The sequence below is a fragment of the Dermacentor andersoni genome, chromosome 2 (assembly GCF_023375885.2).
Source record: "Dermacentor andersoni chromosome 2, qqDerAnde1_hic_scaffold, whole genome shotgun sequence".
NCBI lineage: Eukaryota > Metazoa > Arthropoda > Arachnida > Ixodida > Ixodidae > Dermacentor > Dermacentor andersoni.
The window spans coordinates 156,719,376-156,742,361 of NC_092815.1; the positions used below are offsets into that span (position 1 = coordinate 156,719,376).

The window sequence follows — 22,986 nt, forward strand, 5'->3', positions numbered from 1 at the left end:
TATATATATATATATATATATATATATATATATATATTGGGGGAATATTTTGTAGGTCCACCTAGTGGACATTTCAATTTGTCTGCCACCGAAGCCATGATTAGCTGGGCTGGGTTACGCGTACGCGATTGACCGAGCCCCGCGGTCAATGAGCCCTTCAGCATGACACGAAATGGACATGTCCACATAAGCAAGACGCTTATCGAATAACACCCACTCTCATGATGAGATTGTTGTTTTTAATATTACGCCAGGCTGACGTGGTTTCTAAGCACTACGAATTCTGTATAAAAGGTAGGCACAATTGTTTAAACGCTAGACGCTGTTCTAATACTAAACATGCAGCGACTTTCTATAATGGCGATTGTTATTGGAGTGTTCATGCTGCCTCTTATTTCGGGCAAAGCTAAGAACCAGCTTCAGCACGAAATCCCAGATGCGGTAAAGGTGAGGAAATTATATGGCCTGCATGTGCTTATGTCTGTTTAGCTTCTCTAATTTCTATAAATCTCTAATTTATCAATCAAGTATTCTGTACGCCGCGTTATAATAACTGGGGATTTTAATCTACCTAACTATAATTGGTACAAATCAAGCTCTCCATACTCAAGTGATCAGGTTGTTTTCGATATAATGTTGGCATGGGATCTGCAACAAGCGGTGAGCGCGCCGACACGCGCACAGGATCACACAGCATCGGTTCTTGACCTCGTGTTTCGCACTAAATGCCTTTCTGATGTACTACATGTACCTGTTCAAGAAGGTCTGTCTGATCACAGATTGGTACTTCTTACATGTCGGGTGACCAATCAAACTGAGAACATTCCTGTAAAACAAAAAGTGCTTAAAATCTTTTGTAGAGCAAATGATGAATCAATTCTACATTATCTTGATTTAGCCTTCGATTGTTTTTCCTGTAATGACTGCCTTTGGAATAATTTCCGGTCGCTGTGTAGTTATTGTCTCGAACATTTTATGCCAAAGAAAACTAAGAAGCAGCACCCCGAAAACCCGTGGATGACTAGCGAAATTGTTCATCTAGCCGGGGGATCAAGCCTATGAAAAAGTGCAACTCAAAACGTTTCTTGGTTGACGAACTAAAAGGAATCCTTTCTGAAGAAATGCGGTCTAGCAAACGCGCCTGCTAATTCAATAAGGTTACCTCAATTCCTTAAAAGTAATCCCGCAATCTTTTGGCCTCATATTGAAACTAATAAATAAGAAACCTGGGACTGCATTATTATCGGCGATCAAGTAATTCAAGATGAGAAACAAATAGCCACGGAGCTTAACCTTTATTTTCACTCGTTTTTTTAAAAACCTTTTGCATTCGAAAGTGACAGCGGTAACAGCATAGAAATTATTCCAGATTTTATAACATTCGAAGGTGTCTTTTCCATGCTTCTGAATATTAAAATAATATCTTCTTGCGCTCGGGACAAAATTCCTAATGCATTTTTACGTCCCTAGGCGGAATCGCTTTCCCGCTTGCTCGTCGTAATCTTTCGCTTACCTTTATCACAAGGTATTGTACCAAGAGACTGGCGCATCGCTCCTGTAATCCCTGTATTTAAAAAAGGAAATACTACCCTCATAGCCAACGACAGACCGATATCTCTTACAAGCACGTGTTGTAAACTGCTGGAACACATCATTTCAAATTACATAATCAATTTTTCAGAAGCACATAACTTTCTATCGCCATTCCAGCCCGGTTTCCGTAAAGGACTTTCTACAACTAGCCAACTAATTTCTTGTGTCTATTCATTGTCCTCTATGCTAGATCAATCAGGCCAAACCGATGTTATCTTCCTTGCTTCAGCAAGGTTTTTGATACGATACCCCACTCTAAACTAATTCATAAACTTAATCTGATTGATTTCGCCTCCAACATTGTTAACTGGGTTTCATCGTACTTCTCGCACACAGTTTGTTGACATAAACGGCGTTTACTCTAGCCCTCTCCCAGTTAACTCCGGAGTTCCCCAGGGAAGCGTCCTTGGACCGCTATTGTTTTAATTTATATTAATGATATTACAAAATGTGCTAAACAAGGCGTCGAAATACTTTTTGTTTGCTGATGATTGTCTTTTATTCCGTTCTATTAACTCTGTAAATGACGAAATAATACTGGACCAATCTGTTTGTGCAATCAATACCTGGTGTGACTGCTGGGGCATAAATTTAAACTCTGATGAAACCTATGTATGCGCATCACTAATAAGAAACAACCGTTTATTTACCAGTACAGTATCAAAGTAACCCCAATTTCACTAACGGACAGTTATAAATATCTTGGCGTCACAATCACCAGCAAACTCACTTGGTCCTCCCACATTGAAGAAATTTGTTCGTCTAGACGCACGAAATTAAGCTTGCTAAGACATAAACTTAAATGCTCTCCCCCTAGCACAAAACTCCTCGCATATACTGGAATAATACCAGAATAATACGGTCTAGCTTGGAATATGTATCTGAGGTTTGGGATCCACACACCAAGAAATATATTAATAATTTCGAAGAAATCGAGAGATTAGCCGTTCGTTTTATTTTCAATTGTTTGCGCCCAACTGAGCTAATAAATAAAAATAAAGTTCAATCTTTAGAATGTCGAAAGAAGATTTCAAGGCTAAAATTTCTTGTCCACCTGTCTAGCAAAAATGTATTCTAGACCTAACGGACATCCTTGCTCCGTTATCTTCGCGTCCCACAAGACGATACCATTCACACAACTTCACCCCCTATCTTTGTTCATACCAATAACTTTAAATACGCTTTTTTTTTCTCGCACAACACCACATTGGAACAACCTGTCGCACCATATTTTTGATTTCGGAAGCATAACAACATCCATTGAACATTATCGTGAACTGTGATACTGATCTTGCAATTTACTATGTTATATACCTGTTTGTTATTTTGCCGCGCCTGTATTATGTATTTGGCAGAGTAAATTTTTTCTATAACTACCCCACTCCTGCTTGGGCGATTGCTTGGCCTGCAATATTTTATAAATAAAAACTAAAATAAAGCAGTTTTGGATGGTGGACGTTATTCGCTGCTCTGGTGGGGCGAATACCTTGGCATTCTAGTCAAGAGATCGACGAAAGTTCGTCTGGTCAGGTAACATGATGATGAAGAAATTGCGGCCACTGACCAAGTCAAGGTGAAAAAACACACAGAGACGTTTCGGGACCCGTACGGGTTCTTTGATCACACTAAAAGCGGGCAAGAGCCGCGAGTCGTTTTTATGGCAGAATGTGACGTAGGGAACGGGTGTAGTTGGCAGGAAGATTTCCATCAGTCCTGTTGATAGTGTTGTCAGTAGTTTGAATAAATAAAGATTCTAACAAGAGTCGCGTCATCGAATTCTTTTCCTTAGCTATTATAGCAGCGTTTTCCCAAACGATGCGGTGACTGCGATTATCGGCGTGTTCGACAAGGGCATTCGAGACTTTTTTCTTGTTGGACACGTCCCTTTGGTGCTCTTTGAATCTTCTCGTGAATTTGCCGGTTTCACCGATGTAGCTGCAGCTGCAGCCTGCGCATGGTACCTTTCGCTTTCGTACCATGCTTTCGCTCCCGCGCCGAAGGTTTTCGTCCGCTACGTAGACGACTGTTTTTGCATTGTGCGAAAGCCGGACGCTTCACGCCTCCTACGTCTTCTCAACTCAGCAGACGCAGCCACACAATTTACCACGGAATACGAGTGTGACAACAGCCTCCCCTTCCTTGACGTCCTCGTGCGGCGAAGTGGAACGAGGCTCTCATTTGCCGTGCACAGGAAGGCGACTCATACCGGCAAGTACTTAAACTTCAATTCATGTCACCCGGCTTGCCACAAGCAATCCGTTGTCTCATCCCTCGTGACGCGGGCCACACGCATCTGCTCAAGTGACCACAAAATGCAGAACGAACTGAAAATAAAATTCGTCACGAATTATCCAGGAACGGGTACCCCAAGAAGTTTATTGGCAAAATGGAAGCCCGCGTCCTCCATCCAAAGCCGTCTCAAGGCAAGTCGCTCATGAAACGCGCTGGCGTTCCATATGTTCCTGGCGTCAGCGAAACTCTTAGCCGCGTATTCTCAACATACGATCTCAGAATAGCCCACATGCCATCCAACAGGCTGAGAAATCAGCTTGTTAACGTAAAGGATCGGCTTGAAAGCAAGAATTATCCCGGTGTCATATACAAGGTACCATGCACAGACTGCAGCTGCAGCTACATCGGTGAAACCGGCAAATTCACGAGAAGATTAAAAGAGCACCAAAGGGACGTGTCCAACAAGAAAAAAGTCTCGAACGCCCTTGCCGAACACGCCGATAATCGCAGTCACCGCATCGATTGGGAAAACGCTGCTTTATTAGCTAAGGAAAAGAATTCGATGACGCGACTCTTGTTAGAATCTTTATTTATTCAAACTACTGACAACACTATCAACAGGACTGATGGAAATCTTCCTGCCAACTACACCCGTTCCCTACGTCACATTCTGCCATAAAAACGACTCGCGGCTCTTGCCCGCTTTTAGTGTGATCAAGGAACCCGTACGGGTCCCGAAACGTCTCTGTGTGTTTTTTCACCTTGACTTGGTCAGTGGCCGCAATTTCTTCATCACCTTGGCATTCGGTTACAATCTGATGAGTCACCAGCAGGAACCGGTTTCACTCTGTTGCGAATGCTTGCTCCTATTTGATCTTGCCTTTGGGCCGCCAGGTGAGGCCTGAAGTAGCTAACAATAGCCCTTTGGGTTGCTGTGCAAATTCTATTTTTTCAGTACTTCTTTTCCTTCGTCGTAAACCTATTTTGAATATTCTACGCAGTTTACCGTCGATGCTTTACTTTCCTGTTGAAGAATTCAGCTTGCCTACTTCTGCATCTGGTTAAACTGTACTTTGTCGGGTGCTTCCTTGACCTGCTAATCCATTCCGTGTCGCCGCCATTCTGGTACAGATATTGATGTGGTCTAGCTACCATTTCTTCTCTACCACACTCAAACATTTCTTAAAAGATTTTACGAAGTTTTGCACTCGGTATGCCATTTACAAATTTTTAGCGCTAGACGCCATTGCTCATTTCGAAATCCCTCCACCCCGTCATATTTATTGTAGCCAAAAAATTATCTAAATAAATTCAGTACGGGCACGTTTGGCCAGAGGCCAAACGTGCCCATACGTGCGTTTGGTCTTTGGCCTCGGCTGCTCTTGGCAAGCGTATGCGCTGTCCTTTACTTCAATTACTATTACCTAGGATCTATATGAACACCTAGCAATATTTACTGCTTGGCTACGGCAGGCTTTCCTGTAGAATTTATACTTACAAAAAGCTTTACCAGTTGGCTTGTTCAAGACCATAGTCGCTAAATCTATATGTTGTAAAATACAACACCAAAATATGCCTTCTTTTTTATGACATCTACGTATAATATTGGTACTATTATTATTATAAACATATACAAGCATCACAAAAAGAAGGAAAAGTGGTCAAGCAATTCTCCTCTATACCAGGGATATCACGTCCGCACGCTTGCACAGCTAATAAAAAAAAGAAAGGATAGAAGGAGATACCTGAAGAAAAATATTCCCCGACCATTACGGTACTCCCTAATACGAAATTTGAGCGCAGCTATATACGTGTTTTTATTTCGCGATACATTGAGGCAAATAATTTCTGCGAGACATGTAGCCGATCTCGAGCACGTCAGCTTTTATACATGACTTGTCGAAGGTTCCACTGTAATCGCTAGTGCAGCTTGGCTTCCAGGAAGAACTGCCCAATTCGCATCGCGCATACAATCACATTACAAAACAATCGCAAACCGAGCCAATCGAAACAAGCGAGAACGAGACCGTACCAAGCAAACCAAATAAGCGCGAGCGAGAGCTGACGCGAGGAGACGAAAGTACAAAACGGGCGCTCGGGCGGGTCCTCATGAAAGCAGTTTCCCGCGCGCACTTCATTGAAAGGGTCGTTCTCATTGCTCTTCACCTCTCCGACACTCTGCGTTCGCTCTTTTATATTTCACTGTTGTGCTCGTCCACTCGGTTACGCCGCCGACGCTGCCCAAGCTCAGCACAGGAATGGACCATTCATAGCCGCGCTCTAAAAGAGTGAGGAGTAAGCATACTCACACACATAATAGCAGCCTTGAAGACGAGCGTCTAGTCTCGGGGTTGACAAGAATTTCATGACAGTTGTGAGCCTCATATTTATTTATTTATTTATTTATTTATTTGTTTATTACAATACCCTCAGGGTCAACAGGGCGATGTAGAGGTAGTGGGTGGAAAAACAAAATAAACAAAGAAAAGCAAGTACAAGCGAAAAGCAAAAATCATAGTGCAGATGCCTATTCAATGATATGCTTGGTGATGGCTTTCTTGAAGGACGGCGTGTCTTCAATGCAGGCAGTAAGAGGCGGAAAGTGGTTCCACTTTGCGCGAGTCTTAGGTACGAAAGAATTAAAAAGCACATTCGTTTTGCAGCTAGGGATGGTAACCTTATGCGAATGATCAACACGTGATGATATATATGTCGGGATTGAAGAAAAAATTATTGTTTTAGTGTCTGGTTATGAAAGTAAATGCTGTCGAAAAGTCTCAGGCGTGCTATTTTTTTACGAACTCCAAAATTAGTTGCACCAAGTTTTGATTTCATTAAAGAAACTCTAGCTGTGCGAGAATGATTCGAAAGGATGAAGCGAGCTGAGCGATTCTGAACAGATTCTATAGCCACGATTAAAGTGAGTTGTACGGGGTCCCATATGGATGATGCATATTCTAGCTGAGGCCATATTAGGGTTTGGTAAGTCGGAGAAGTGGAAAGGCTAGCTCTACTGCTATGCGATAAATTTGATAACATTCAGGAGCGTCTAAACAAGCACGAGAACGCGATAAAATGCATTCATTGACGAGTTGATAAAATTGAGAAAGCCTGTAATGTTACAAGTTTTGCCCAGCTACAGCTTGACGTTGACGACCTTGAATGGCGCAGTAGGCGCTTGAATATTGAAATCCACGGAATACCTGAGGAAGAGAGGGAGGACCTTCTATCTAAAGTCAATGATGTCGCTACAAAGTTGGGTGTTGATAAACTTGTTCGTGCAGACATTTCGGCCCTTCACGGGATGGCATCCAAGTCGGGCAAGATACGGGTAGTGCAGCACAATGCGTTGGCGGGCTAGTTGGTGCGAATCCATGACTACTTTGTTTAGCGCAAAACAACAGACACAAGAAAGATGACCAGGACAAGGCGCTACTCTCAACTAACATCATTTTATTGCGTCACTCCTTTATAGACCGCTCAAACTATATAAGGTCTATAAAGGAGTGACGCAATAAAATGATGTCAGTTGAGAGTAGCGCCCTGTCCTGGGGGGGGGGGGGGGGCGTCTTTCTTGTATCTGTTGTTTTGCGCTAAACAAAGTATTCATTGTTTACGGCCAGTGATCGTTCGCTTTGTACACCAGGACACACGTCATATCTGGCTGGCGAGGAGGAAGGCTCTCCGACAGTCTAATGAGGGCCTTTATATAACAGAGAACATGGCTAGGCATGCAAGAATTCTCCTTGGTATAGCAAGATCATGGGCTACAAGGGTTGGGTATGATTATGCATGGCACTCGAACGGGAAAGTGCTGGTGCGCAGAAAGAACGGGGAACCAGCTGCAGTCATCAGGGGTAAGGACGACTTGACTGCCATGTGCGAATGACCTTCTATTTTGTCAGCGTATCTGCTTGTGTAACGTATTACACGACTTGCAATGGATTCCTTAGGATATATTACACTCACTGAATTAGTCCGAGAATTCGATAACAAGCACAGGATTTTTCTTCGGTGCTTTCACTTAAATGTGCAGTCCATTGGAAACAAGATCGCGGAACTTGAATGTCTTTTCAAGAAGACGAATTACTGCTTTCATATTATTATGTTAACAGAAACCTGGCAATCAGATGACTTGGATGTTTTTCAAATTACCGAGATGAAAACGTTCTTTGTGCGTAGGCTAACCCGACGAGATGGAGGCGTTTCTTTGTTAGTCAATAGTTTTTTTAAAGCAGTTCTAGTTGACGAGTTTTCTTGTGTAACTGCTGATTACGAAGTGTTCTTTTTAGCAATGTTGTCATTGTTTCCTGTTATCGTCCTCCAGATGGCAACATGCGTTCTTTTCTTGTTTTCTTAGATAACTTGCTTACATTTGTAAATGAAAATCAGTATAATGTTGTCATCGGCGGAGACTGCAATGTAGCTATGAATTGCGATAATGTAAAAAAAATTGAGTTCGAAAATTTGCTTTTATGTTATAACTATGCAAACGTAGTAAATATTCCTACAATAGTTACCATGTGCTCGCAGACCATTATTGATTTGTTTATAACAAATTACTATAAGCCCTTGGTTACAACAGGAGTGCTTTCGTACCCAATCAGCGACCATAGGCCAATATGCTGCTGTATTAAGACCGACAGTCCAAGAGTGGACACTGATGTTGCTTCTGGTTTCCAGCGTGTCTCGCAAACGGCTCTGAATGCTTTCTATTGGGATATAAGTAACGTGTGTTGAGACAATATCTTTCACTCTACTGATGCCAATGTGGCTTATGATACTTTTTTGAGTTGTTTCTCGACACTATACAAAAAACACTTCATCTACAAACGAATAGAAAGGGTGAAAGGCTGTCGAAAGCCATGAATGACACGTGAGCTTTTGCACAAGATTGACAAAAAAGATCGTTTATTTACGAAGTCTATGCGTACGCGTAAACAAGTAGACCTAAGTACATTTAAGCGGTTTCGAAATGCCTTAGATAAAGAACTTAAAACTCAAAGGAAGTGTGTTACTTTCATCTATTTTCTTCCTGTTCAAAACGAACAGATGTATTGTGGAACAAGCTGAATTCACTTATAGGACGGAGCGACAGGAAGGAACCGGTGACAGAAGTCTTGCACGGTGGGGGAACAGTCAGTGGTGACCGTGTGGTCAACGTGTTTAACAACTATTTTCTTGCAGCGAGATTTTGACACTGGGCCACGTGCATCCTACACAGCTCTTGATCCTCAAAATGTAAATACATTCTTTTGAGAAGCAGCAGGAGAACATGAAGTTAGCGCTGTTTTCTTGGCCTTCAAAAACAGCTGAAGTTGCGATGCTGATGGGCTGCAAGTAAGGCCAGTCAAATACGTAATAAATAAAATTGCTCCTGTGCTGACATATATATATATATATATATATATATATATATATATATATATATATATATATATATATATATATATGTTTTGCCATCCGAAATGCAGGTGGCTCGTGTAGTGGCTTCATATAAGAAAGGAGGAGACAAAAAAGACGTCTCGAATTATAGACCGGTGTCGATACTGCCTGTATTTTCTAAAGGTTTTGAGAAAATAATCTATAATCGACAATATCCTTTCTGTAACAAGCACGTGATAACGAAATGCCTGCGCGGATTTATAAAAAATCGATCAACAGAACTAGCTTTTCTCGACCAGAAAGAATATATCTTGGAGAAATTTGAACAAAAACAATTTGTTCTTCGTGTTTTTGTTGATTTTACGCAAGCCTTTGATTACATAAATCATAAAATTTTATTTGACAAATTAAGTCGTTATGGCATTCGTGGGCTTCCCCTGATGCTTCTGAAAAGTCATCTTTCGGGAAGACGTCAGTTTGTGTCAATGAATGAAATAGTATCTGACAGAATGCAAATAATCTCAGGAGTACCGCAGGGTAGCATTCTCGGGCCTTTGATCTTTAATTTATAGATAAATGACCTAGTCCATATATCCTCAGAAGGTAAATTTATAATTTATGCTGACGACAGTAGCATATTTGTTTCGTCTTCATCAGATGCCGAACTTTTTCATAAAGGTAACGCCATTTTAGAGAAATTAAGCACGTTTGTAGATAATAACCAATTAAAGATAAATACAAAGAAAACAAAGGCTGTGATGTTTCATTCTATAGGCAGGAAGGTTTCAGTAGTACGTAACCTAGTTTATCGCTGCTCAGAGATAGAGCTAGTTAGGTCTACTAAAGCACTTGGTGTGCATTTTTCAGAATCACTGCAGTGGGATGAGCATATTGACACGTGTACTTATCTTTATCGGGCGACCACGTTTCGCCGCCTAACAAATCTTATCGCACAGCGCGGGACGCGCTTGCATGTATCCGTATTTTCTGGAAAGTTATCGGTGCTTCTATCCGCAGTCTGTTGTCGCCCAACCTTGTGTTATCTGATTTATTCGCCTAACGTGAATGCTGTAGAACTTTGTGGAAGGCACGCGGGTCCTAACGATTAGTCTGGAACATTCGATGATTCTGTATAAAAGCCGACGCGCTTGACCCGCTGATCAGATTTCCGACGATCGCCGACTGTGTTCGCCGCTTTCGTTGTGCTATAAGTGTAGCCTGTTTTGTGGGCACAAGTTCGCCCAATAAAAGTTAGTTTTCTCGTTCACAGTATTGCTACTGTGTTCTTCTACGTCACCACCACGTGACATCTGGTGGAGGTGCTTTGCGTTCATGTACCGGACGCCCCCACAAAGCCGTGACCCAAGCCCTCACTCGGAAGACACCAACGTCGCCAAGAACCAGCGAGGTAGCCGCAGGCTGCAAGGACTGCCCCCGGAGCACGGACTTTTGCCTGAGACGACTAGGAAGATGGCCACCACGTCAACCCCAATGGCAGCCCCAGCGTCACCCATCGTGCTGCAGCAGCCCAGGGAGCCTCCGACGTTCCGCGGTTCAACTTTCGAGGACCCGGAAAGCTGGCTCGAGACGTACGAGAGAGTCGCTACCTTTAACAACTGGAACAGCGACGACAAACTGCGATATGTCTTCTTCGCTTTGGAAGACGCGGCCAGGACGTGGTTCGAGAACCGAGAAGCCACCTTAACGACCTGGGAACTTTTCCGAAGCGGCTTCCTGCAGACGTTCGCAAGCGTCGTACGCCGAGAACGAGCCCAAGCGCTATTAGAAACCCGGGTGCAGCTACCTAATGAGACGACCGCGATCTACACGGAAGAAATGAGCCGTCTCTTCCGCCACGCCGACCCTGAAATGCCCGAGGAGAAGAAAGTCCGCCTGCTGATGCGTGGTGTGAAGGAGGAACTTTTTGCCGGAATGGTACGAAGCCCACCGAAGACCGTGGACGAGTTTCTTCGCGAGGCCACCAGCATCGAGAAGACACTCGAGATCCGAAACCGGCAATTCGACCGCCGCACAAACTCGACGAACTACGCCGGAGTTCAATCACTGGCCACCGACGACCTGCGCGAGGCTATCCGAGCGGTCGTGCGGGAGGAGCTACAAAAGCTGTTCCCACCATCACAGCCTCAAGTGGCTTCGATTGCCGACGCCGTGCGTGAAGAGCTCCAACAACAACTTGGAGTAGCCCCTGTATCGCCCCAGCCTGAGCCGCAAGCGATGACCTACGCCGCCGTCGCACGCCGTCAAGGTCCCCCTCCGCGACCGCGCCAGGGCCCTGTCACGCCGCAGTTCCGTCGTCCGCCGCCGCCAGCGCCAGCACGACCACCCGTCGCCCAGCGGACCTACGCGAGGAAGACGGACATTTGGCGCGCTCCTGACCACCGCCCGCTCTGCTACCACTGCGGAGAAGCGGGGCACATCTACCGCCGATGCCCATACCGGGAGATGGGACTGCGAGGTTTCGCCGTTAACGCGCCGCGGCCACAGATTGGCGAACGACCTCGCGATATCGCCGACTACCTCGCCGCCACTCAGTGGAGCCCTCGACGAGCTTCCCGTTCGCCGTCACCAGGCCGCTACCTGTCGCCGCAGCGCCGACCATACACTGGCCCAGCCCGGGGCCGGTCCGTCAGCCCATATCCGGAAAACTAAAAGCAGCAACCGATGGAGGTGCGGTTGCTGTTCGTCGAACTGACGAAGATCCTCCGCCGCTGACGACGACGCCGAAGAAACTACCTCGACGACATGACGACACGCCGCCGTCCCGAAGAAGTCGGGAAGCCAAGACTACACCGACGAAAGACGACTTCACGACGCGACGTAACCGCTTCAGTTCAACACGACGCAGCCGTGATCCGACGCCAAGACCCAACTGCAACGCAAGACAAAGAACCACCGACCTCGACGTGCTTCTAGACGGCCACGCAGTCACCGCCTTAGTCGACACAGGCGCCGATTACTCAGTCATGAGTGGACACATCGCCGTCCAGTTGAAGAAGGTTAAGACTGCATGGGAAGGCCCTCAAATTCGGACCGCTGGAGGACACCTGATTACGCCGACAGGAATGTGCACGGCAAGAATTACCATTCACGACCGGACTTACCCTGTCACCTTCGTTATCCTCCAACAGTGTTCACGAGACGTCATTCTTGGCATGGACTTCCTCAACCAACACGGCGCAGTCATCGACCTGAAGTCGAAGTCAATAACGCTGTCGGAAGATCATGCGATACCGCCGGAGAGCCCTCGTAGTCACCACGCCTTGAGTGTGCTCGAACATCAAGTGAGCATCCCGCCTCTCTCCAGCATTGTTATTTCGGTCGGCACCGAAACACCCGCTGACGTAGAAGGCGTCATCGAAGGTGACCAACGTCTACTGCTAGACCGTGAAATTTGCGTCGCAAGAGGGATCGCTCGACTGCACGGAGGAAACACGAAAGTGTTGCTGACAAACTTCAGCCAGGAGTTCAAGCACATCAACAAGGGCACGACGATCGCATACATCGAGGAAATTCAGGAAACCAGCGATGCCTTTGTCCTCTCGGATTCTGTTGCATCTACCCCGACGACCGTAGTTCCCGAGCCAGACTTCGACATAAATCCAAGTCTCCCCGTGATTAAGCAGCAACAGCTCAGAAGTCTGCTTCGACGATACAAAGACTGCTTTTCGACGTCATCGAGGATTCGACAAACACCAGTCGCAAAGCATCGCATAATAACCGAAGAGTGCGCTCGACCACTACGCCAGAGCCCTTACCGAGTTTCGACGCGAGAACGTGAAGCTATTAGGCAACAAGTCGACGAAATGCTGCGCGACGACATCATCCAGCCGTCAAAAAGCCCGTGGGCCTCTCCTGTAGTCCTGGTAAAGAAAAAGGACGGAACCCTACGCTTCTGCGTCGATTATCGTCGACTGAACAAGATCACGAAGAAGGATGTGTACCCCCTTCCACGGATAGACGACGCATTGGATCGGCTCTGCAACGCTAAATACTTCTCGTCGATGGACCTCAAGTCTGGCTACTGGCAAATAGAAGTCGACGAGAGAGATCGCGAAAAGACTGCCTTCATCACGCCAGACGGCCTCTACGAGTTCAAGGTCATGCCATTCGGACTGTGCTCGGCGCCTGCAACGTTTCAGCGCGTCATGGACACGGTGTTAGCCGGACTGAAGTGGCAGACGTGCCTTGTTTACCTGGATGACGTCGTTGTCTTCGCCGGAAATTTCAACGATCACCTTAGGCGGCTTGCGACAGTGTTAGAAGCCATCAAGTCATCAGGGCTCACTCTGAAGCCGGAAAAGTGCCGTTTCGCTTACGATGAACTTTTGTTCCTAGGCCACGTGATCAGCAAATCAGGAGTACGCCCCGACCCACAGAAGACAGCTGCCATCGCAAAGTTCCCGCAGCCAACCGACAAGAAGGCAGTGCGCAGATTCCTTGGCATGTGTGCCTACTATAGGCGCTTTGTCAAGAACTTTTCACGCATCGCTGAGCCGCTGACAAAGCTAACTAAATGTGACGTCGAGTTCAAGTGGGAAACGCCGCAGGCCGACGCATTTCAAGAACTCAAACGACGCATGCAGTCGCCGCCCGTACTTGCGCACTTCGACGAGCACGCCGATACCGAAATACACACTGACGCCAGCAGCCTAGGCCTCGGTGCCGTCCTAGTCCAGAGAAAAGATGGACATGAACACGTGATAGCTTACGCTAGCCGGTCGTTGTCAAAAGCGGAAGGCAATTATTCTACAACCGAAAAGGAATGCCTCGCCATCGTTTGGGCTACGGCGAAATTTCGCCCTTACCTCTACGGCAGGCCATTCAAAGTGGTCAGCGACCATCACGCGTTGTGTTGGCTAGCTAACTTAAAGGACCCTTCAGGACGGCTGGCGCGGTGGAGCCTCAGACTACAAGAATACGACATCACTGTAACATACAAGTCCGGACGAAAACACTCAGATGCCGATTGCCTATCACGCGCCCCCATTGACCCACCGCCGCAAGATGACGAGGATGACGACGCCTTCCTTGGCATAATAAGCGCGGAAGACTTCGCCGAACAACAACGAGGGGACCCGGAGCTAAAAGGCCTCGTCGAGTATTTGGAAGGGCACACCGACGTTGTCCCTAGGGCATTTAAGCGTGGATTATCTTCGTTCACGCTTCAAAACAACCTACTCGTGAAGAAGAACTTCTCACCAGTCCGCGCCAGCTACCTTCTTGTTGTACCGTCAGCGCTGCGTCCAGAGATACTGCACGCCCTACACGACGATCCAACCGCTGGGCACCTCGGATTCTCCCGGACGCTGTCGAGAATACAGGAAAGGTATTACTGGCCGCGTCTGACTGCCGACGTCGCCCGTTACGTCAAGACATGCCGAGATTGTCAACGACGCAAGACACCACCGACAAGGCCAGCAGGATTACTACAGCCGATCGAACCTCCTCGCCGACCATTCCAGCAGATTGGGATGGATTTGTTGGGGCCGTTTCCGATGTCAACATCCGGGAATAAGTGGATCGTCGTGGCGACGGACTATCTCACCCGCTTTGCTGAAACTAAAGCTCTACCAAAAGGCAGCGCAGCCGAAGTGGCGAAATTTTTCGTCGAAAACATCCTGCTGCGACATGGTGCCCCAGAAGTCCTCATCACCGACAGAGGAACGGCTTTTACAGCAGAGCTCACCCAAGCCATTCTGCAGTACAGCCAGACAAGCCACAGGAGGACAACTGCCTGCCATCCGCAGACGAATGGTCTCACGGAGCGCCTGAACAAGACCCTCGCCGACATGCTAGCAATGTACGTCGACGTCGAACACAAAACGTGGGACGCGGTCCTGCCGTACGTAACCTATGCGTACAACACGGCGGTACAAGAAACAACACAGATCACGCCGTTCAAGCTGGTCTACGGCAGGAACCCGACGACGACGCTCGACGCCATGCTGCCGCACGTCACTGACGAGGAAAATCTTGACGTCGCTAGCTATCTCCAGCGCGCCGAAGAAGCCCGACAGCTCGCCCGCCTGCGGATCAAGAACCAGCAGAGGACCGACAGCCGACACTACAACTTCCGACGACGCTTTGTCGAGTACCAGCCCGGTGACCGTGTTTGGGTTTGGACCCCTATACGCCGACGAGGACTGAGCGAGAAGCTCTTGCGTCGCTATTTCGGACCGTACAAGATCATCCGACGTATTGGCGCACTGGACTATGAGGTCGTGCCAGACGGCATTTCGCTGTCACAGCGGCGCCGCTCACGACCTGAAATTGTCCACGTTGTGCGACTCAAGCCGTACCACCAGCGTTGACGAACTTTGGGACTTCGCGTAACTGCCCTTCGGATTTGATTTCTTTTCGTTGTTTTGTTACTTATGTTTCATAAGTGTCCTTTTGTGTTTCGCTCTCGTGCATTTGTAGCATCGGGACGATGCTTTTTAAGAGGGGGGTATTGACACGTGTATTTATCTTTATCGGGCGACCACGTTTCGCCGCCTAACAAATCTTATCGCACAGCGCGGGACGTGCTTGCATGTATCCGTATTTTCTGGAAAGTTATCGGTGCTTCTATCCGCAGTCTGTTGTCGCCCAACCTTGTGTTATCTGATTTATTCGCCTAACGTGAATGCTGTAGAACTTTGTGGAAGGCACGCGGGTCCTAACGATTAGTCTGGAACATTCGATGATTCTGTATAAAAGCCGACGCGCTTGACCCGCTGATCAGATTTCCGACGATCGCCGACTGTGTTCGCCGCTTTCGTTGTGCTATAAGTGTAGCCTGTTTTGTGGGCACAAGTTCGCCCAATAAAAGTTAGTTTTCTCGTTCACAGTATTGCTACTGTGTTCTTCTACGTCACCACCACGTGACAATATCAATGCGATATTACAAAAGTTAGGTGCAATAACGGGAATTCTGAACCGATACCACTACTTAACTCCGAAGTCAATAAAATTGTTAATCTATGACGCCCTCTTCGCTTCCTGTCTAAACTATTGTCATTTGATCTGGGGGACTACTACACAATCGAATTTCTCGCGGCTATTACTAATGCAAAAAAGAGTTTTGAGAATAATTGAGAATGTGCCACTCCGGCATTCTACTGTGGAGCTCTTTAAAAAATTTAATATAATTAGAGTACAAGACACATATGAGTATAAATTGTTGCTTGAATATCGCCTTAACTATGACTGTCATAATTCTCTCTTCATGGATTTAGTAAATCTCCATTTGAAGGAAGCATCATATGCCACTAGAACAAAGTAAATATGGAATGTTCCATATTGTCGCACTAGCTATGGTCGGCAAATGCTCCAAAATAAACTTCCACGTCTACTAAATGCGTTTAATAAAAAACAAATAGATAATCGCGAAGCGAAATTATCTGACTTGTACACATTCTTTCTAGCCTAACATTGACCTCTAGAGCTGTTTACAATTGGTATTTAATTATATTGTTTCAATGTCACTATTACTAACCGTACGTTGTTATGAAATGTGCTGTCATTCGATGCTGAGGTGAAGTTAAGTATGTTAACGCATGATGCCCTACGTGGGACAGTAACTAATGTGTTTAATATGATGGTTTTGTAAAAGTGTACGACCATGTGAACAAAACGTGTGTGCCTCTGCTGTTGTCTTTGCCAGTATGGGGGCGAAGGACTCCCTCAAGCCATCCTTGAATGGCTTTTCCCTTCGCCTCCCATCACATGTATATGTGATAAACCAATAAAGAATCAATCAATCATCTCAAGTAACTTCATTTGAGATGGAGCCTGGGTTGAAGTTTCTGCGCATGTAGCCAAGGGCGCGGTTCGCCTTGTTGGTGACATATTCGATGTGCATGCGACAGGATAGGTTATTAGTAATGGGAAGACCAATATATTTATGATATAGGACCCTCTCTAGTGAAACTCCGTTAATCTTCTAATCGAACGTTTTGACACGGATTAGAATGGCGTGAGTAGGACATAACTTTACATTTAGACTGGTTAAGAACCATACACCATCGCTCACGCCAATTAAATACATTGTCAAGACCACACTGAATGGCGCAAATATTGTTAGGGGCAATTATTGCACAAAAAAGACCATAGCCATCAGCAAAATGCTTAAGGAAGAGTTAATTTCAATCGGAAAGTCATTAATACAAATTAGAAAGAGTAAAGGACCCAAATCAAAACCTTGGGAAACTAGTCGTTAGCTGATACAAACCGAGAGCTGTTAGTCAAGAAACACTCAATCCATTTGAAAAGATTGGGGTGAATATTCAGGCAACTAATTTTAAGAAGAATTAATTGATGTGACACTCTATGAAAAGCCTTAGCAAAGTCTAGAAAGATACAGTCGGTTAGAAAACCACTGTGTAAAGACGATGCTCAGGATGTAGTCTTTCACGGGAAGCATGCTGAAAACAGTTATAGGTGATCGCGATAGCGATTATACACCGGCATTAGTGGGATGGAGACGACAAGTGGGGCCGTAGCTGTGACCAAGTGTGATTTTGTTTATCATGTTGACGCTCCTGCGATTCATGTTTTCCGAATTGTTTTTTCTGCGATAATAGCTACGTGTATTCGTCGTTTCCTGCCGAACTGCTTTGGTATTTAACTAGTCAAAACGAAACCAATTGGATGAAAAACTAAACGACGCCTTTACACATGATATGGCCATATCACGTGCAAAGGCGTCGTTTCGTTTTGGATCCAGTTGGTTTTTGACCCAACGCCGGCGTTCGGCGTACTGTCGTAGTCACCTGTGCGAGTTTGATTTCCGAAGCATAGAATGAGGCGCGAGTATATAATAGTATACCAACTCACGTTTAAGTAATGATTATGCTGTACTTACTAACAGTCGAGTTATGTACAGTATCTAATATACTACATCCGAAGTAGCAATATTTCACCGCCAGGCCTCGCCACCTGCTCGTTTTTGACATATTGCTTGTCAATTTAAAATTCTAATTCCTACGTATACCGCCGACAGCCTGCTGGGTTCTGTCACTATAAACTATGGCCATTTCCTTTCCGTCAACGCCTCACAACACATTCTGGCCAGTTGTCAGTCCCTTTTATGAGCCAGGTCAGGCAAGTGGCAAATATAAGTGGGGCCCTGGGCTGAGGGGCTCCGACCATCCTTCCTTATAATATCCTTCCTGTCCGATAAAGTTTCTATAAGTACCTGCGGCCGATAGCGTAATTCCATTCCTTTCGCTACAATATCCAGCGGCGGACATTCCATGTACGTGAAATATAAATAAATATTCAAACTCTTATCGGAAATTCACTAATTATCGTTTCGAAAATTCCATACGATCCACATGACAATTTAAGAATTCTAGCCTGTGAGTTTGAAAATCGTATATACTTAAATATAATTTTGAGGACGACAGCAGCTTCTAGATATTAATTGCCATATTCTGCGACTAAATACATGGGCGTTCCAGTTACTTTTGTTGTTCGACGCATAATTGCGCTTTTGTGCTTCAATGCATATTGCAATTCGTTAACGGCAATATGTAGCGTAAAGGGATTCTTTATAAGTTAATTAGGAAATTTTCTTCAATTGGGTGATTAAGTGTTTAGAATTCTCATTCAAGTACTGTGCGCCTCCAATTATCCCAGCTACCTGAAGGGATATTTAAACATTCTGGAAAACTTAATAATGATAGCCCCATGCGATCTACCACGTTGACCTTGTCTTCCTTCGCATCGACTGGTTGACACGCACTTCTTTTATGCTCTCACGATGCACTGAATCTGAGCGTAGTAGAACCGTTTGGTATACGTTTGGTATAATTGCCGCTACCATTGTGGCTGTTAGCTGACGGATGAAGTTTACTACTTTCTTGTCTCAGCCTTATTTTGTTTCCTTTTTTGGTTAGGTGGTCAATGTAGTAGTCTCTAGTCGTTCTCAATCTGTTATTTCTCTCACTTCCTAAATGTGATAGCAATTAGGTGGACGCTCAAGGAGCATCCCCACAATCTTGCGGTCCCGCTATCGCTTCACCAGTGCGGCTCACGCGCGGAAGGTTGGAGGCATAGAGTTTTATGGTTAGAGGGCCCGCTGACACGTGGAGTCAGTTTGACTGCCAAAACGACGAAGCAAGGTAAGCATGTGTAACGGTGTATATTAGCCTATAACTTACTCTCTTGCACTTAAAAGTGTGTATGGATGTGTGGTATAGATACAGTATCACTTTTCTTGAGTTTGAGGGTCTAAATTATTTTACTCTGTGCAATGTACTACAGTATTGTCCCACTTAGCTAAAGTACCCCTTTGCAAGGTCACCCATCAGCATGTACGGGTGACGACGACTGTAGGACGCCAACCGAGTGACCATGATGGAATGACCAAGCTGTATAATGACTACGGCATAACAACCGTGAGATGACCATTTCTAACTGGTGACGGTAGTATAAAGACGACAGCGCAACGATGACGACATAGGGACTATGGGATAACGATGACGTTATGACAGCAAATCGATGCCAAAGCTGGAATAAAGACGAAGGCATGACGGCAATGGGACGTTGCTAAAGTGATGAAAATAGTAAAAGTACAGTGTGACGATGACGCTATGACGACAATGGTATGACTACTGTGGTATCTTTACGAAGACGGGAAGGCGAGACACTTGGTTGTGCGAACAAGAATGAATATTTCGCGGGATCGAATCCTGGCCACGGCGGCCGCACTTTGATGGGGGCGAAATGCGAATACACCCGTGTACTTAGATTTAGGTGCACATTAAAGAACTCCAGGTGGTCCAAATTTCCGGAGTCCACCACCACGGCGTGCATCATAATCCGAAAGTGGCTTGGGCACGTAAAACCCCATAATTTTATTTTTAAGAATGAATATTCATTGGAAAGGTTGCACTCGTGGTTTTATAACATGGCCATGCGTCCGAAGCATGCGCAATTACAAAGCGTCCGGGCACATGCTTTATCGACGTGTTTTATTTATTTATTTATTTATTTATTTATTTATTTATTTATTTATTTATTTGAGTACCCTAAGGGCCCGTTAGGGCATTACATAGGGGGGGACGAAAAAGTTGAAGCATGAGTGAAATCTGTACGATGTAAATATATGAAGGCATTAGGAACCATAAAAAACATCTAGCAAAAGCAAACAAACAAGAAAAAGAAAGAAAGAAAAGGGTAACGAAATTTATACAATGTTTAGTAGCGTGAAACACGCATAAGAACCTAAAATGTGATGCAAACAATCAGTGCCCATCGGAGCACGAGTTTAAGTATACAATCAAATAAACATTTAGGTAAACAGCCTACACAGATACATATGAGATGAAACGGAATGAATTTTACACAATGCCAAGCACTTGAAAACACTGTTTAAGTAAATATTCAAGAAAATGTGGGTTCTGACAGGTTGACACACTAAAAAGGTTAGTAGTGCTGCATGAAATGATGATGATTCCATAAGCGAGACAATGTTTGCAGGTAGCGAGTTCCATTCGGCGATAGATAAAACTAGAGGCGAATTTTGATAAGCGTTAGTCCTGGCAAATATAGGTTTTACTTTATGAACATGGTCTGTGCGGGTAGAGATGTGGGGAGCGGGAAGAATATGTGCTCGAGCGAATGCAATGTTGCTGTGGTAAAGGCTATGGAAGAAGGTCAACCGTGATAATTTCCTGCGCATGTCAAGTGAAGGGAGATTAAGTAATTTCTTTAAGGCAGACACACTTTGATATCGAGAGTATGAAGTTAAGATGAACCGCGCAGCTTTATTTTGAACTGATTCGAGTAGGTTCGTGAGATTAGAGTGACGGGGGTGCCAAATTATTGACGCATATTCTAAAGAAGGCCTGATAAGAGAACTGTATGCGCGAAGTCTGGTATCTGTGTTAGCAAGGTGTAAGTGACGTTCCAGGTAACCAAGTTTTTTGCATGCTTTTGTGGTGATGTGTTCAATGTGAGCATTCCAGCTTAAATTGGAGGTAAACAGGACACCCAAGTACTTGATTGAAGATACTGAGCCAACAGTAATACCGCGTATTGTATATTGGTCAGAGGTAGGTCGAGTTATCGAAGCAAATTTTACGTGTTTAGTTTTGGCTATGTTAATTTCCATCTGCCATGTGTCACACCAGTCAGTTAGTTTTGTTAAATCAGACTGCAACACAGAGATGTCGGCAGGGCAGCTTATTTCATTATACAAGACGCAGTCACCTGCGAAGAGACGTATTTGTGAGGTAATATTAGTTGCGATGTCATTTATGTATATTAAAAATAGCAGTGGCCCAAGGACGGATCCTTGAGGAACTCCCGAAGTGACGCGAGTGCGGTTAGAGAAGCAGTTGTTGAGACTGATTACTTGAAATCGGTTCGTTAGGAACTCCTCAAACTATCGCGTCGTGTTGTAGTTAAGCTGTAGGTTTCTAACTTTCAGTTTTAGTCGATTATGAGGTACTCGGTCGAAAGCTTTAGAAAAGTCAATAAAAATGGCGTCTGTACTAATCAATCTGCGCAAAGAAATGTGAATATCTGTTACAAGTTCATAAAGTTGCGTCTGACATGAGCGATTCTGGCGAAAGCCATGTTGGTTATTGAGGAGCAGGTTATTATCGTTAAGATAGGCTATAATGTGAGAGTATAGGATGTGTTCCAGTAATTTGCAGCAGCAAGATGTCAGTGATGTAGGTCTGTAATTATTAGGGTCTGCTGTATCACCAGATTTAAATACCGGTATCACTAATGCTGATTTCCAATCTTCCGGCAGGCACCCTGTATCGAGTGATTGCTGAAATATTAGAGATAACAAAACTGAAGAGTAGTGCGAGGTTAATTTTAGAAGTTTAGCACTTATACCGTCAGGACCTGGGCTGGTTTTATGAGGAAGCCTGTCAATGGCACGAGAAACACCATGTTCCGTTATTATGATGGATGAAAAAGGGAATCGAATAGATGGTTGTTCAAGTATGTGAGTGTTATCAAGTGGCAGTTCGTTAGTAAAAACTGCAGAGAAGCATTTGTTAAATAGCTCAGTGCTATCTTTTGTGTTGAGCACTGCTCCGTTTTCGGAAAGTAGTAAGGGAGCAGTGTGATCTGCTTTTGGGTTAACTACTTGCCAAAACTTTTTCGGATCAGTTTTTATCATATTGGGAAGGGTGCAATTAAAAAACTTGTGTTTAGCTTCGACAATTGTTCTTTCTGTATGGCGTGCTATGGTTTTGTAATTTTGCCAGTCTTCTGGAGCATTTGTTCGGGCAGCTTTTCTGAACGCTCTCTTTCCCTTGTTTATACACTTCTTCACTTCGCGGTTAAACCACGGATCGTTCTGCCTTGAGCTGATGGTCATTCTTGGTATGCATGTAGTTTCAACTTCTTTGAGTTTATCGCGGAACAAGCTCCAGTTATCATGTACCGTTCTGTTTTGAAAATTGTTTGCAAAGTCTGCTGTAAATGAGGCTAACATGTCAATCATTCTGCCAGTGTCGGCGCGTGCGTAGTTGAGAATGTATTTTTTCGCTGTATATTTCTTGGCAGGTTTCAATGAAAAGGAACATTGCACCACCCTGTGATCACTTAATGGTTCTAGCACATGTGTCGCAGCAAGGTCTGGATGATTTGTTAAAATGATATCTAGTATGTGTTCACCCCGAGTTGGTTCGCGCACGACTTGAGTTAAGTGATGAAAATACAAGGTTTGTAGAAAATGAAGACACTCAGATCTGTTGCAATTTTCCTTTAAGGAAGAGGTTGACCACTCGATACCTGGGTAATTAA

General features: G+C 44.9%; 1 protein-coding gene across 1 annotated transcript in view; it reads left to right on the top strand.

Annotated features, from left to right (window-relative positions):
- Positions 1 to 323: 323 nt before the first annotated feature.
- Positions 324 to 22,986, top strand: part of LOC129387283 (uncharacterized) — a 48,582-nt gene continuing 25,919 nt past the window's right edge. Inside the window, exon 1 of the mRNA XM_055076118.1 lies at positions 324 to 447. Within this exon, the coding sequence (XP_054932093.1) occupies positions 340 to 447 (108 nt within the window). The 5' untranslated portion in view covers positions 324 to 339. The remainder of the gene's footprint in view (positions 448 to 22,986) is intronic.